This window comes from Fistularia commersonii, chromosome 28, assembly GCF_037954325.1.
Source record: "Fistularia commersonii isolate RoL2024-O1a breed Wild chromosome 28, RoL_Fcom_v1.0, whole genome shotgun sequence".
Lineage (NCBI taxonomy): Eukaryota > Metazoa > Chordata > Actinopteri > Syngnathiformes > Fistulariidae > Fistularia > Fistularia commersonii.
In genome coordinates, this window is record NC_141311.1 from 2,289,129 (window position 1) to 2,304,321 (window position 15,193).

The 15,193-nt window shown below is 46.5% G+C and overlaps 2 protein-coding genes and 1 non-coding gene across 3 annotated transcripts; all 3 read left to right on the top strand.

Moving 5' to 3' along the window:
- The first annotated feature begins 2,262 nt into the window (after positions 1-2,262).
- tedc2 (tubulin epsilon and delta complex 2) lies at positions 2,263-7,742 on the top strand. The gene is made up of 8 exons (XM_086176127.1): positions 2,263-2,703; positions 3,218-3,276; positions 3,536-4,121; positions 5,199-5,249; positions 5,348-5,426; positions 5,686-5,818; positions 6,793-6,986; positions 7,081-7,742. The coding sequence occupies exons 1-8, from the start codon at positions 2,600-2,602 to the stop codon at positions 7,222-7,224; spliced, it is 1,350 nt and encodes a 449-aa protein (XP_086032253.1). The 5' UTR covers positions 2,263-2,599; the 3' UTR covers positions 7,225-7,742.
- Positions 2,821-2,894, top strand: trnat-agu (transfer RNA threonine (anticodon AGU)). Its single transcript has one exon. It is a non-coding gene; the product is annotated as a tRNA-Thr (tRNA).
- Positions 7,743-10,055: 2,313 nt separating the features above from the next.
- On the top strand, positions 10,056-13,413 carry LOC147217150 (uncharacterized). Its single transcript, XM_086176058.1, has 2 exons — positions 10,056-10,115; positions 10,275-13,413. The coding sequence occupies exons 1-2, from the start codon at positions 10,075-10,077 to the stop codon at positions 10,732-10,734; spliced, it is 501 nt and encodes a 166-aa protein (XP_086032184.1). The 5' UTR covers positions 10,056-10,074; the 3' UTR covers positions 10,735-13,413.
- Positions 13,414-15,193: the final 1,780 nt, after the last annotated feature.

Consider the following 15,193-nt stretch of genomic DNA (forward strand, 5'->3'; position numbering starts at 1 on the left):
CAAGCTGTTGCTAATACATTAAATTGGTTTGGGAGTTGCTTCTGTGATTCAGTTCGATAAATGTGAAAGAAGACTGCGAAAAAAAAATCTGCCGGAAGAAGTTAGGGACCAACACAAGATCCTCTTTTGCTAATTGTTTTCATATCTTCCTTTTTGCTATTCAGATGAGATAAGAATCTTAAAGAAATTAACATTATCTTCACCCTCATTAAGGCATTTAGCTGTGGACCTTTGGGTTATTCTATTGTTTTGGCTTTGCCAGCTCATCCATCTAAATGGATTAATGGGCTATCTGCAGCCCGGGCTAATATCAGTGGTAGAACTGAAATAGTATAAAAGTAGAAACATTAGAAATGTAACTCGGAAACACAGACAAAACATGAAGACATTTCAAAATGTCGTGACAATGGTTGTTTTTCTTTTCTGTCAAGAATCATCGCATCCAACCATTATCTACCGCTTATTTTACACTTAAAGTTGCAGGGAAGGTTGGAGTCCATCCTAGACCTGTCGCCAGTCAATTGCAGGGAGAATTGGGAATTTATTCATTTGTTACTATCAAAATCAGACTTTAGCGACCGTTTTTTTTTCTGAATCCTTTGCACATGTTTTCTTTTGTATGCAACTGGATATTAGCCAAGCAATGGCACAATAGCTACATTAATGCAAATTGTGTTTTGGTATTTGGTATGTGGTATTCGGAGTATAAAGTAAAAGCTAGACAATCATAGAATGATTAATCCCAAAAGCTAGACCATCGGACAAACTCTGTTGCACAAAACTAATATAGGCTCAATATTGCACCATGACAAATAAATAAATACTGATGCAGCTTCGTACCTTCTGGACATGTGGATGAAGACACGTTTGCATGTCTGACTGTCTATAGATGAAGATGAGTTGAAAATACATGTTTTATAATGTCATGCTGCATTCAGTTTGTACAATTTCTGGGTTTTAATCAACAATGCTCCACTTTGGGGTTAGAATTATTTCTCAAGATGTTGTTATTAAGTGCTTTTCATAATCTCATTCTTAAAAAACTATCATAATGGAGAGATCAGTAGTAGACTGCCCTGGAATATTTCAGTGATACTACAAGTTATTAAGATGCCTTAGAACTTTTGAAATAATTAAAATGGATAGAAATCCAGTTAAAACGTAATAATGTCTCTTCAAAATCGATGATAAATTTGATAAACTTGAAACTCTGCCACAACAATTTCCTTCGGGATAAATAAAGTTGTTCTTATTCTTATTCTTATTCTTAAATATTTTCTGAGAGGTTATTTATTATTTAAATGCATAACGAATGCACACACAACTGAGGAAAAAAATGAGTCACAAACTTTTTCTAATTCAAGAAATTTCTTGAAAACATCTTGACAGGCAAATTTCAAATACTCAAACAAAAAACCTTTAAGAATAAGAATAAGATCAACAATAGGAATAAGAACAAGAACAACTTTGTTTTTCCCAAAGGACATTGTTGTGCCAGAGTTTCAAGTAAGACATAACAATAATAAATAATAGTAGGAAATTGTTTAAACAGTATAAAAAAATGGGGTAAATAAGAAATACAAATAAAACTATAAAGTGTGTAAATAGCAGAATCAAAGAAACTGAAAATTTTGCACTGATCTCATTTTTTTCCAGAGCTTTATATAGTGTAGCGGATATTATTATGTTAATACTTCTTTTCTGAATGTTACAACATTTTCATCAGGTCTCAAAATGAAAGAGAGGAATGATGAGAATAAAAATCAATCGAATGAAAAAGGGATAGAAAAACAAAATGATCGCTCTTTTCACGTACTCCTAAAAAAGATCCAGTATGTCTCAATTATATTTCTTATATAAGAAAAACGTTTAAACTAAATACATGTTCCAATCTTTTCAATGTAATCATGTAAATTATAAAACATTTGCCCACTAACAAACCAAAAAAATCTTCGTCTTGCTTTTCTTCTACATCTTAGCAGATAGTCGGCTGCTGAGGTGAGCTCAACATGCGTCTTTTCGGCAGCTCGAAAAATATGTATGATGGTCTTTTGCAAGATATTTATCTGAAATCAAGAAGCGTAATATTCTATGGCAAAAAAAGGAAATTTGGTCACTCAGAGCCGCAGCGGAGAGAAATAAAACGTTTTTTTTTCTACGAATGCAGCCGTTTAAAATCCAACCAACTTTTAAACCTCCTCGAGGAAACGGCGTTTGCTCTCACTTCTCGCGAGATGTGCAAACCCCGTTCCAACAGACGAAGCTGCGTTCTAAAACTTGTTTTATTTTCTATTTTACCGAAATTCACTCGATGAGAGTAATTGCTCAGTAATACCATAAATCTTTCAAAAATAAGTTTTTTTTCTAATACGAAAAATATGATAATATTTCATGTAAAAAGTGGGAGTACTACTACTTCCGCATCCGTTAAGTTTTCTTTCGCGGGTCCGCGCCGGAGTTAAACACCGTTCCTTTGACAACCGCTATCCTAAACTGTCGTGACAGTTAAATTTCCTTTCACTAATTACTTCTTTTGTAAACTACCAGTTGTGGTAAACTATAGTTTTACGGGTATTTTATTTATGACGCCGGGACCGCCATGTCTCTGCTGAGCGCGGTTGAAACCGCGGTCGAGTCGTGGAAAGCCGAACAAGCTAGGATTCACAACTGCATTCAACTGTACCGAGAAATACTACAGACACTGTAAGTATAAGTTAAGGAAAAACAAAAACGAAACTATGAAGTCTAAAAAGTCCTACAGACAGTGAAACCAATCCTGGGGTGGTAGAAAAAGTGTATTCGCTCCCTCAGCACTCATCTGGCGCTGTGGCTTAGTTGGTTAAAGCGCCTGTCTAGTAAACAGGAGATCCTGGGTTCGAATCCCAGCAGTGCCTTTTGGTGCAACTAGTTTTGTGCTTCCAAGTCTGTCTAGTTCACAACTTTCATTTAGGATATATTCCTTCATCTCTCACTGACAATAACAACTTTTAAATCAGGTCACTTAGTAATGAAAATAGATTAAACCAGTGCAAAATTATCATTTATGGTCCTTTGGGCTTTTCACTTCCTTGGTCGCCTCAGCGAATAAATCTTTTCCATCTAAACCTTTTCTCTGTGTCTTCCTTTCTCACACCAACTAACTTCATATCCTTTCTCACTACATCCATAAATCTTCTCTTATTTATAATTTATGGTAACATCCTGTTTTCTCTCATAGGACAGCAGAGCCCAAGACACCATTCATAGACACAGAATTAGCACTAGATGCTAACTCAGGTGAGTATATGTGTTTTTTATATGCGTATATATATTCATATTAATCTACAGACCAATTGAACCACAGAAGACCCATTTTTAACATTTGGGTTTATGGACCAGCTGAATGAACAGATTCCGCACATACACAATACAAAGCGTGTCTTCCACGTAGACATATGTATCGCATAAAAAATGTGTATTCCCTGATGGATGCTTTGACATGCAGGGGTCAAATAAATATTGAATAACTCAACTGTAGCCGTTATTTTGTTCTCAGGCATGAATTCCCCTTCAGGGGAAACCGAAGACATGAAATTGCTTGAGCAAGCACTGGAGAAAGCCCTCTGCATTCGCACTGGCAGGGGCCTCTCGAATAAAGACCCTGAAAGAAGCAAACCACCTGGAAAGGAACTCTCTGCCACAGCTGTCAGATCTAAAGAGGTAACAGAGGCCTCTGCAGCCTCTAAAGGAAAGCATGCCGCTGTCAGATCAACAGCCAAATCCACCAGTCTTGACCGAAAAGGGCACAGAGAGCCTCAAACATCTGTATCCTCCGCACTGGCCTCCAGATCCTCAACTCATAGAAATCCTGGACAAAGCAAAAACGCACTTATTAGACCTTTAATCCAGAAGCCTCGTGTCTCGTCAGCTGGAGCCGTGCGTCACAAAGCTGCAAAGGAGCAAAGTGTGGAGGCACATGGAACCGCTGGTGTTCAGCAGTTGGACATTTCAAGCATCCTGAATAAAGATAAGAGCGCTGGAAGTGGCGTGCTGAGCAGTGAGGATCTTGGCGAAGCTCTGCCACCTTCAAACGACAAGTGTCCTGTTTCCCATACGGATGAGACGGCAGCCAAGCAGAACGGGTATGGCTTTGCAGCACTGCACCGCAGAGATAAATCGCATGTGCTTTGTGCATTATACGCATCTTTCATTCAGTTTCTTCAGTTAACTGATGAACTAAGATAACTGGACTTCACTGTGTTTCTCGAACTGAACCTCTGTTGCTTTTGCACAGTCCGGAGCATTTTAAACACACAGATTCAGCTGTTGTTACCAGTTTTTATGTGAAAATTCACTTATGAAAATGAATATCCCATCAATGAATCCCCCAACTCAAAATAAGGGAAGGTTGCTTGTGAGAAAGAGACGTTATGTTTTGCATTCTCCACAGCTCAAACAATAATCCTGTTGCAGAAAGGTCAAGATGCTGCAGGCAAGCATAAAGCAACGGAATAAATCAACTTCTTGTACATACGGCAAACTCTCAATGCCATCTGACCAGTGTGCTGGTGATGTAGATGCAGGAAATGCTTGAATAATAGCGCAATAGTTGTTGAGGTTTCTCTGCCGTGAGTCTCCCTTGCTCAGTGTTTCTGATATTTCCTACAGAAACATCATGGCATGGATCAAAATTTTCATAATCACAGAAATCGGGCTAAATTATGTGTGACGGAGTGCTGCCGCAGCCTGGTGTGCACGTGGACACAGCATCTCGAAAACGGGCCGGCACAGTAGTGACGTGCAGAAAACCATCATTTTCGCATGTCTGTATAACAGCAGCTGACTCTCTGAATACGCTGCATTGTCAGTGGTGCAAGGGCTAATAACCGCAACAAGACCGCAAAAAAAGCCCATAATGGGCTTGGTCCCGCACACACACGTCATTTTATGATGAGCCTGCTCGTGACTCAGAGACAGGAACAAACCAATTTGCTATTTGAAGATGAGTGCGGGGAGATAAAGGGACAACCTCATTTCTGGAAACGAGTAGCGGCAACTGTGTTGCACCTGATCCTCCTGCAAAGCTGCATCCAGATGAGGTTAGGAGTGTGTGGACTATTTATGGGACAAAATGTGAGTTATTTGCCAATAGATTGCCCGAATAATAAGAATTTTGTCCCTTTTTGTGTATAACTGTGATTGCGTTTGCCTCCTGACAGAATCCCTGCACAGGCAGCGAAGTGGACATCCCTGACGGTGAAGCACAGCAGGTGGCCAAAATCAGTCTGTTCATTTCATGAGAGTCTTAAACTCTCCGGATTCCCCAGTTTGTGCTTTGACACCTCCTTTGACTCCACCTCATCTCTAGGCTGTGGGACAAAATACTCGCCGTGCAAAGGAAACCTGTGTCTGGGAGGATTCGCTTCATGGAGAGAATGACCGCCATGGTATCCTTCCTCTTTGAATTGAAGCCTGTCAAAATGTGCTGGCAAGCCTCAAACACATTTTCCGTGCGGGGCTCTGCCGAGGGAAGAGGCCTATCCTGCTGTCACGGCGGAGCTGGAGTTCCACCGTGATTGATTTCCGTTGCCTATCGATCAGAAGGACGCAGAAATTCTCAATAAATTATATTCATTGCATTGATGAACCAGTTAACCTGGATAATCAGTACGTTGAACCCCTTGCCTCTGATTTCGGCTCCTGCAGTTCGCTGAAGGAGGGCCACGCGGTAGCGCGGAGCAGATCGGGGCTCTGACCCGCCGTGGCCGCGAACCCGGCCGACAGCGGCGGACCGAGGAGCCTCTGGTCCCGCGGGATCCACAGCAATGCAGAGATCCCGGTAAAATCCTGAATACGGGTTGCGTGTCGCAAAAAAAAAAAAAAAACAGTGGAAAGTCAGAAGTGCGGATAGATGTGATGTGAGGCGGCGTGCGATAGAGTACAAATTGGAAAACCAAATTCCGGAGTGTTGGCAGGTGCGGCGATCAGGAGTCAGCTGTAACACTTAAGCCATGATTAGCCGTGCGTCTTTTTACCTTGTCTTTGGAAACATTGTGCGGGTGAATCGAGCGCCGACGCTGCGGTGCTGTCTACTCGGAAACCAATCGTGAGTGCGACAAGATGTGAGCAAAATGATTTATTCAAAAGCACCACGGGCCTCTGTCGGACGGCCAGTGAACGGGACGGCCATACTAACATCGCCGGCCGCCGTCTCTCTTGATAATGAGCTTTGTTTGTCATCCCGGCCGGGCGTTTCTCATGAGTCACACGATGTATTGTGGCGTAACTTCCAATCGGCGTCTGCGGAGAGATTGATCGACCAAAGGTTTTCCATTTGCACCAATTGGATTTTCCATTCCCGCGTACAGCAAGGTTATTTTATTTACATATGTTTACCAGCCCTGGCTCCTCTTCGGTCAACCTACGCCTGACTGCCAAAGCCGGCGTAATAGTTTCCAGTCCTATCAGCTCCACCTGTTACTTTTGCATCTACTGTTAAGTACTTCTGAGCATTTTACTTTCCGCTTATTGTACTTTAATAACGTAAGTGTTTTGTACTGACGGCTCCGCGCTAATGAGTTAATGCGGCTCGTCCATTTCGGCGCATGGAAAATGAAAACAGAGCTGCGGTGCCAGATCAGTGCTTTCCTCGGCCTTGACAGATCTCCTTCCCTGTGACGGTGGCGTTTTAAAGCCGTCCGTCCTGACGTGGCTCCGCATGGGCCCTCGCTATTTAAAGCCGAGGCAACGGAGCACAAAAGCGTTTTAGGCTACAGTTGCTCACGCTCTAAAAATAACCGTATTTTCCGTCAGAGCCGGGGGCACGGAATCGACGGAGGCCCGGGGGAGGATGGCTTTCCTCCACCGGGGCAGACGGCGAAACGGGATTTGGGATGGTCGCTGCGCTGCCCCTGAGCGTAACCTACAGAAGGGAGAGAGAGCTGAGAGAGCTGGAGGAGCTGCGGATGAGAGTGGCCCTGCTGCAGCAGGAGATCGACCTCGAGCAGGTAAGGGACGCCCCGTATTGCTTTTTTTTTCTGTCGCGAAATATCACCGTTACAAAAGACGGATCGGACAGATGGTGTTTCTTCTCTGCGGCAGGTTCTGTTGGACGCGCTTTTCCCTCAGCTGGCCTCCGCCGTGCACCGAGGCGCCGACCCCTGCGTGCTGAGAGACCTGTGCTCCCTCCTGGGTGAAGGAGGACAGCGTTTTCCCGCCATCGTCCTGGAATCCGAGCCCGACTGAATCCCGAGCGACGTCTCGTGTAATCCACACCTTTCGCTCTCGAGACAAACACCTTAATAGAAAGTCTCGTTTCAATGCGTCCCCGAGCGCCAGGTGAGCGGAGGCGCCTCCGGCCAGCTCAGCAAAGCCGGAGCAACAAGAGCTGAAAGAATGATTTTCACAATGCAGTGTTAATATTTATCACTTCATCACAAATGATTAGTGTCCGACTTCAATGCGAGTGGTTTTGTTCTACCGTGACCGGATCTATATCGGCGACTGGATGTCAGGAAACACATCACGCGGCTAAAATGTGATTGATTTTCTTTAACTGAGGGTGGGACTCCGAAACACCGAGCTAAAGTACGTCTCGTACCTGGGATCACTGATGGGATTTTCGCAGCTTTGTTCCAGCAGGTGTCACTCATCTCACAGAAGTACCAACCGGCGAAGTCGAGGACTTTTTTAAAATTATTTTTAATTCTTTTTTTTTTTTTTTTTTCCTCGATGCCTACAAATAAATGATGAGTAGAAATGAACCGGTGTCTCGGAGCTCTCCTATCAGGTATCTGCTGACATAGTGTTACGTAAGGAGGTGATAATGAGTGCAGGGGGAAGGAGCCGGGCCTTGGGAAGGTCCAAAAGGCCTGTTCCCACAGACGCTGTGTGAATGGCACGGGATGTAAGATGCCAGACCGGGCAACAGGTGGCGCTGGGTTCACACAGCAGGTCGTGGGTGTTGGAGGCCTGCTGCCGCGCCAACCCTCACGTACACACTCACAAAAACACACACCCGACGGCCGGTTGAGTCACCGAGATCTAGCGAGGCCTTTATTAAGGAATGTTTCCCTTTTGTCGACGGCAAATCCCGCCCCGTCGGAGCGGCCGGGGTCACGTCCGAGCGAGGGGGGGGGGGGGGGGGGAATTCACAGGGCCTCCGTCCCGAGACCAGAAGTGTCTCCGGTCGGGATCCAGCGGCCAGTATGTGCCCCGCGGGGCTGGGGAGATGTGCCGGCGGCATCTCATCCACCCCTGCAGTCTCGGATCAGCGCGTGTGAAAGCGCCAAGGGAGGAGGAGGCGTCCTTAAAAAAAAAAAAAAAAAAATCCACACTACGCACGGCTCCCCGCGGGAGCGATGCCCACGCATCCCAGCCTTCCCCTGACCCGCGTGCACCGGCGGCGGTGTAGATCTGCCCGTCGCCGCCGTCGACCCTGGCCCGGCCCCGCCCGGGTTAGCGGAGTCTCACGTCTGCGTCCCGTTTGGTTTCTTTTCTCACGCCATTTTGTAACATAATGGAAGATTTGAGGCGGTGTCACCGGAAGAGGCTGGATTTTCCCTCCGACGTCAACAGTAGTTTTCACTGAATGAGTGCAACCCCCTCCACCCCTCCGTCACCCCACCCTCCCGAGCCTGTTTGCCTTTTCTTTTTTCCCACCGTCCCCTCCTTTTGCAGTCCGACAAACACAAATCCACAGAAACCGAGCAGCGCCACCAGGAATCTCCCCTCCGCACGCCCGTTTCTTTTCAACACCTCTCACAAACAACGGCTGCACTCCCCTCAGCTCCTGATTTTCAGGCACATTACGCATCGCTTTGGCCGCGATTGGTTTCTCCTATTTTATTCCCTTTTTTTTCGGGCTGAGTGCATGGAGGGATGAGATGGAAAAACATTTAATTGCGATGTGAAAACGATGCCAGCTGGCGATAATATTTTAAATCTGTAATTGACGTCAGAACGTGTTTCATGCCCGCGCGTTCGGCTCAGGTCATCGGTGTTTTCGTTGGGGTCAGGATGGATGCAATCGGAGTCACGGTGACGTAAATATGGCATTTTAGATTCGCGGTTAACTTTCGAGTCCCAGGGTCGAAAAAGGCCTACGTGCTGTCAGACACCCCCGTTATGCCTTTTATTCCCACAAGAGCAGGTTGATGCGCGTTTAGCATCCCATTTAACACGATCAGAACCAAGATTTTTAATTGTCATTGTGCAGGCACAGTGACATTTTGCGATGAGAGCTCCCGGTTCGGAGCAAGTGCAGGTTTTTTATAAAAAATAAATAGATCGACGAGTTATTCACATAGCATCCCGATTTTTTTTTTTTTTTTTTTTTTAAAAAAAGCCTTCCAGAATGATGCGACGTTATCGGAATCAATACGCAGCTATTTGCGTCCGTCGCCCGTTTTCCGAGGCGGGGAGGGCCGGAGGGACCGAGCTCGCCGACAGGAAACCCGGATCGGTTGCATTTTAAACGGCGGATGGGGGTCGAGCATACTGAGGATTACTACTCGCTTGGCTTTCACTCTGCAACGGCTGACACCGGCGGCGCGTGGGCGGCCAGCGAGGCGCGGGCCTCCGTTCTATCACGTGCGGGCTCATTAGCATTTACTCTTCCCCGACAGAGGTGCTATGTAGTCGATGTTTGGTCACAAATCCTCGAAGGGAGGATTCGTCGCGACCAAACCTGCAGCGTGGTGAGGTTTCCCTCGTCTCAGCAGATCATTGGAAATGGACCTTGTCGCTTTCCAGCGCAAGCAGCAGGGAATCCCCCACCCCTTCCACACACACACACACACGCTCCGGTGTGTAACCTGGCTCGATCTGCAGGACGACTCGCTACAACCGTGATGGGGAGATGAAGAAAAGAGGGAGCAGTCCACCTCCTCCTTCCTGTTCTTCATCAACCCCTGTTCTCCCCGATTCAATGCTTGACGTCACGCGAATAACCGCCAATGGGAGCGCTCGTACTTCCCCGCTGTTGTTTTTTTTCCCGTCCCGAGCTCCTCCCCCGTCCCGGCCCCCTTATATAGGCAGCTTCCCCCGCGTCCTGCCCAGTGTACAATGTGCTGCCAGAGATCCAGCAGGCAGCGCATGGAGAATCAGCCTGAGAGGGAGGGAGAGAAAGGGAAAGTGTGAGTGGATTTGTGGACTGATTTGACGGCTCCTTCTCCACCTTCTGTTCCTCCTCCTCCTCCTCGCGTCACCGGAGCCCCTTTTTTTTTTTTTTTTTTTTTTTTTGCATTTCGTCTTTTTACCCGCTCTATTTTTTTATTTCCCCCCTGTCTCCCCAGGCCGGAGCCGAGCAGGGACGGGGTCGAGGCAGCCCGCTTCCCGGCTTCGCCCGCCCTCGCCGCGGGGATGGGCTGCACCCCGGGCCACCTGGCCTGCCAGCCGCAACCCCAGACCATCCTGGGGCAGGAGGGTCAGCCCCTGGAGGCCGGCGGGGTCAAAGTTCCGGAGGTGCTTTCCTCCCTGGAGCGCCTGTCCCAGGCTACGGGAGGCATGGAGAAGTCCTGGTACCGTTGCATCTTCCCTTTTGGAATAATCTCCCTGGTGATCGGCGTGGCGGGGACGGGCGTGACCTACACCTACAACGACCTGCCTCAGACCAAAGTGGTGTCGGTGGTTCTGCTCGTGATGGGGGTTCTGCTGTTGCTGATGGCCACGGCTTGCTGGACCGTCCACAAGAAGAAGAAGAGGAGGAAAAAGAAAGAGGGAGGCTCCTTCACCTCCGAGCAATGCCCCTTGTGAAGAATGCTGGGAGGGGGGGAAACAGTGAAAGGAAATTCAAAACAGAGACGGACCTCGAGAGTTTTCTATAGAAGCCAACACTCCGCCTCCTTCATGCGCCGAATTCCCTCTATTCTTCATCACGGAGTTTGGCACGGCTCGCGCCGGAAAAATACTTGGGCTGACAAAAGAGAGAAAAAAAAAACAAAAAACCCAAAGCGAGGACGGGCAGAAAGAGGGACATCTTCTGTTTAGTCTGTAAACTCTGGACCATTTCAGAATCGTCAACGTCCCGCGCTCCTTTATCCTCAGACGGGCAGGTGTCCGCTTTCAAAACAACTTCCGAGGAGGCACGCACGCAAATATGCGTCGCGACGGCGGCGTGCATATTTACACGCGGCGGTCCTCCGTGTACCGGCGGCGACGCCGGGAGTTCACGCCGCCGCCGCCACTCGCGTCACAGAAACACGTCAGTCGCGGCATTCCTCCTGCCAGGACAGGTGACTCTCCAAGAGGCCAGAAGTGGGCCAAAGACAAGCAACCCGATCCGCCGCCCAAAGAGCAGCGGACCCGCGTCAGCGGCCGGCGTCATTCGCTCGTCCTGTGACACCGCAGCAATGTGTTGGGGGGCTTTTTTTACGCAATGGGAACAGTGGAACTTGAGTCCGGCAGGATCTCGCAGGCATTCGTGTGGATGATGAGCTGAAGAGGGCAGAGGATCTGCCGCGGAAGCAGGGGGTCGGGACGGGACGGATGGGGTTTGGGGGGGTGGGGGGGGACTCTGAAAGGGTCCTCGGGATTATTAGGAATTGCACAAATGAGAGAAACTTTCAGTGGAGGGAACCCCTCCCGAAGCGGGGGGGGGGGTTCTTCTCCGAGCCTTACGTAAGATGGGCCCGCTAACTTTCATGCAGCGATGCGGCGACACCGACCGTGGACTCGCTCGTCCTTCCTCCGCACACACCTCAGAGGTGTGTGTGTGTGTGTGCACGACACACAACACACACGTATTCGCTCCGGTTGGAGCTGCAGACAGGTGTAACGGCATTTCAATCTTGTCTTAAACCCTCTGGACGCATTGCAGGAGAAAGCGCATGTATAGATTTAATGCCGTTTGGGTCCCCGGCTATCCTAACTTAGCATCGATCACCGGTGCATTGATTATTGGTTGCTTAGTAAATTGAGTGTCTATGCATCAAGAGGTAGCAGGAAAACGCGATGCCAAAGAGAACAGCGAAGGTCGTCTCGCCCGACGGGATGGCCGGAGCCGGCGGACGCGGCGCGGGTCGGTCCTTTTCGATCGCTTTTTCGGTTTGCAAAGTGAAGATGTCGGCCGTCGGACGGGGATCGATCTTCGCCCGCGTCGGTTTACTCACCTGTTGCAAAAAAAAAAAAAAAAAAAAAAAGTTATCTCCGTGCATTGGCTCTCGGAAGGTTGGAGTTTAAATCTCTTGCAGACGCGGAGAAAGGACATCGTTGTTGATACACTTTGTGTTTTTTACTTGCGTTAGAATGTTGCAGCCCTTTTGTGCCAGTGTGATGCCACATTCGCGTCGTGTCGATGGCGGACGGACGCACAGTCGTTTGTGGAAGATGTGAAGAGATTTCCCCTCTGCCTTTTGAGAAAAAAACAAAACAAAAGGGAAAATCTACCTCTTTGTGCTGCGGGGGAAACACTCCCCCTCCTTCCCCCCCGACACCCACCCCGGCGGACGCCCACGATGTCGCTCACTCCGACGAGTGACACGAAATGTATTTGTCTGTGTGATTTTTTTGGTGCTGTATATATAACAACTTTATATTTGTACCGCATATTTCTACTTAAATGTCAATTTCATTTGTTGCATTAAATAAATGTTGTCTGGAAACGGTTGGTTGCAGCAGAGCTTGGAAACAGTGTTTATTAGCCGTTCCGAAACACCTTTGGAGATTACCGAGGGGTCGTGACAATAAGCGACATCCCGAATGGCGTGGAAGTATCTCTGGTCGGCGCTAAAAATACTGAAGACAGATGGGGAGTGGATAGGGAGAAGACAATCAACTGACATGCTTTTTTAACTCTATTTTTAACACAGGGAACATTAGATTTCAATTGTCACGCCACCTAATCATTTACACCGACGCGAATTCCCGGCAGAAGACTACCTACGGGGATAGAAATTCAAACTGGCCGCATCAACTCAGTTACCTACAAACAACGCTAAATCCAATATTTTTCCTTTGTTTTAGTGTAAAGGAGAATTTTAGAAATCTTTATATTGTAGCGAGTCAATAATGTTGGGGTTTATGTTGTTTTCTATGTGATTTTGGGGTTGCTGGGAATTATGTTAGTGTTTTTTTTTTTTTTGGTGCAATGAATTCTGTTTTTTTTTTTACCTGGAATTAAGCGGGAGCAGTTAGTTGTATTGGAGGCTCATGTGGCGTGGCTGTGGCCAACAACAGCTATTACTCATTAAACAGACGTTTTAGCGTCACACTGCAGTTTCCCTGACTAAAATGCCACAATATGGAATAAACTGTTCATCTAAAAAGACACGACATTTACCAGATGGAGCTAAATACATATTCATGAAGACTTCAGAAGCCTATCTTTACTAAATGATGGGCCGTGTCTTTGCTAATACAATAAAGTTAAGCTCCAAAAGTTTTGGACAAAAGCATCATTTTAGATTACCTATGTGGAGTGGATTTTTTTTTTTTAATCATTTTTTCACCCCCCTCCTTTTTTTTTTCTTACCCACGATATTTCTGTTACTATTTCATGATCATGTCATCTCATTATATGTGGTATATGTACCTGTCTTATTGATGTAGAGAAAAACTAAATAAAAATTAAGATAAAAAAAAAACATGACGAACAACCTGAGATTCAAGAGGAAAAGTGCAATTTTAACAACTCCATGCTTCAGTTCTGTCTTCTCAGTTCTCCGTGCATTTTGTTGTGTTTTTTGTCTCGTAGTGATGCCGAAACTTGCTGCATCCACACCAAGCACACATGTTTCTTCCTAAACTCAAAAAAGAAGTAGCCCATTTTTCTTGCTAGCCACTTTTTTGACAACAGCATTTTGCTGATGAAGGTGTCGGAGGCCAAAGGAAAAGCAGGTAAATTTCTAAGAATAAGTAAAAATGCTATTTACAGATCCGGAAGCTACATTGCTGCCATCTACTGCAAGTTCTGAGTCATATAGTGTTGTGCCATGTTGCTAATACTGACTAAAACAGTGCACCTCTAGCAGACAATATAGAAACTACATTTTTATTTAAAGAAAGTAGTCCACGATTTTTATGTATTTTTTTCAAATTGTAGATTTATTCCATGGGCTGGATTGAACCCCCTGGCGAGCCAATACCGGCCCGCGGCCCGCACGTTTGACACCCCTGATCTACATCCTCCATTGATGTTTGATACCTTGGTTCAATGACCCATTCATTCATTATCTCTCCCGCTTATCCTGCACAGGCGACACCATTCCCAGTTGTCATGGCGCGCGAAGCGGGTTTCACCCCGGACCAATCACGGGGCAACATATAGAGACGTTCACATACGTAGAAGAAGGAGAGGAAAGCACTTTATTGTCAAACTCAGTGATACGAACAGCACTTCATTCACACGTTATATGGGGACATACAAGTCTGGGTACTTTAGTGCCTCCAGTGAACCTCCTGCATGTAGAACATGGTGACTCCACAAAGAAAGGCAATCCAGCCGGGGACCTCCTTGCTGCGTCCATGAGTTGCTCATTAACTCTTGATTTGAAGTTTTATTAGTGTTTTGCACCAAGGTCACTTTGCAAACAAGCTAAATCAATGCTTATCAGGGGTGTGTGTGTCTGACTGAAGGGTGAGGAAGCCAGAGCCAAACCTTCGGTGGAAACGGTCAGTCGCTTTGCTGAAGTCGGCGGCGGCAAAAGGACCCCAGGTGGTCGCAGGAGATCCGTCGCCGCTTGATCTCAAGGACTAGGCGTTGGGCACCACTTGGTGTTTATCGCATTTTGAATCCCATCAAAAGGGGCTCCCTGGTCCAAAAACACTAATTTAGAAAAGCAAAAAAGTCCTGCATCTGCAGCATCAAAGACAATATCTTCATTTTCTGATAGAGCATGCAGATTAGATAGCAGGAAAAGGAAATTACGGCGGAATCTCAATATAAATATCACGTATTGAACAGATGAGATACAGATGGGATTCTCTGTCTCTCTCCGTGCGATCTCGATACTGGAATAGGATAACGTTAGAGGTGATTATTTTTCGACTGTCAAAGAAAGAAGCCGCGGAGGGTTTGAGATTAATGGCGGCCTAAAGAATTTTCTCTTTTCCTCAGAGACCCATTCTTTAAATGTGACATCTTTTCACACAAATAACTGTTTGCCAGAGCCTGTTTCAAGATGCTGCAACTCTCAGGCTGCTTACATTCAACACAAAACACATTTTATGCTTAAACAGCTTGTTTTCCAAACAACTGCTGTCAAGTTTACTTACA

Bases quoted from the DNA above. Each gene is read 5' to 3' on its own strand.
- LOC147217150 (XM_086176058.1), top strand. From the start codon at position 10,075: ATGGAGAATCAGCCTGAGAGGGAGGGAGAGAAAGGGAAAGT. The intron at 10,116-10,274 runs GTGAGTGGATTT...CTGTCTCCCCAG, and splicing joins GAGGGAGAGAAAGGGAAAGT to GCCGGAGCCGAGCAGGGACG.
- tedc2 (XM_086176127.1), top strand. From the start codon at position 2,600: ATGTCTCTGCTGAGCGCGGTTGAAACCGCGGTCGAGTCGTGGAAAGCC. The intron at 5,427-5,685 runs GTATCCTTCCTC...CGGCTCCTGCAG, and splicing joins TGGAGAGAATGACCGCCATG to TTCGCTGAAGGAGGGCCACG. The intron at 5,819-6,792 runs GTAAAATCCTGA...ATTTTCCGTCAG, and splicing joins ACAGCAATGCAGAGATCCCG to AGCCGGGGGCACGGAATCGA.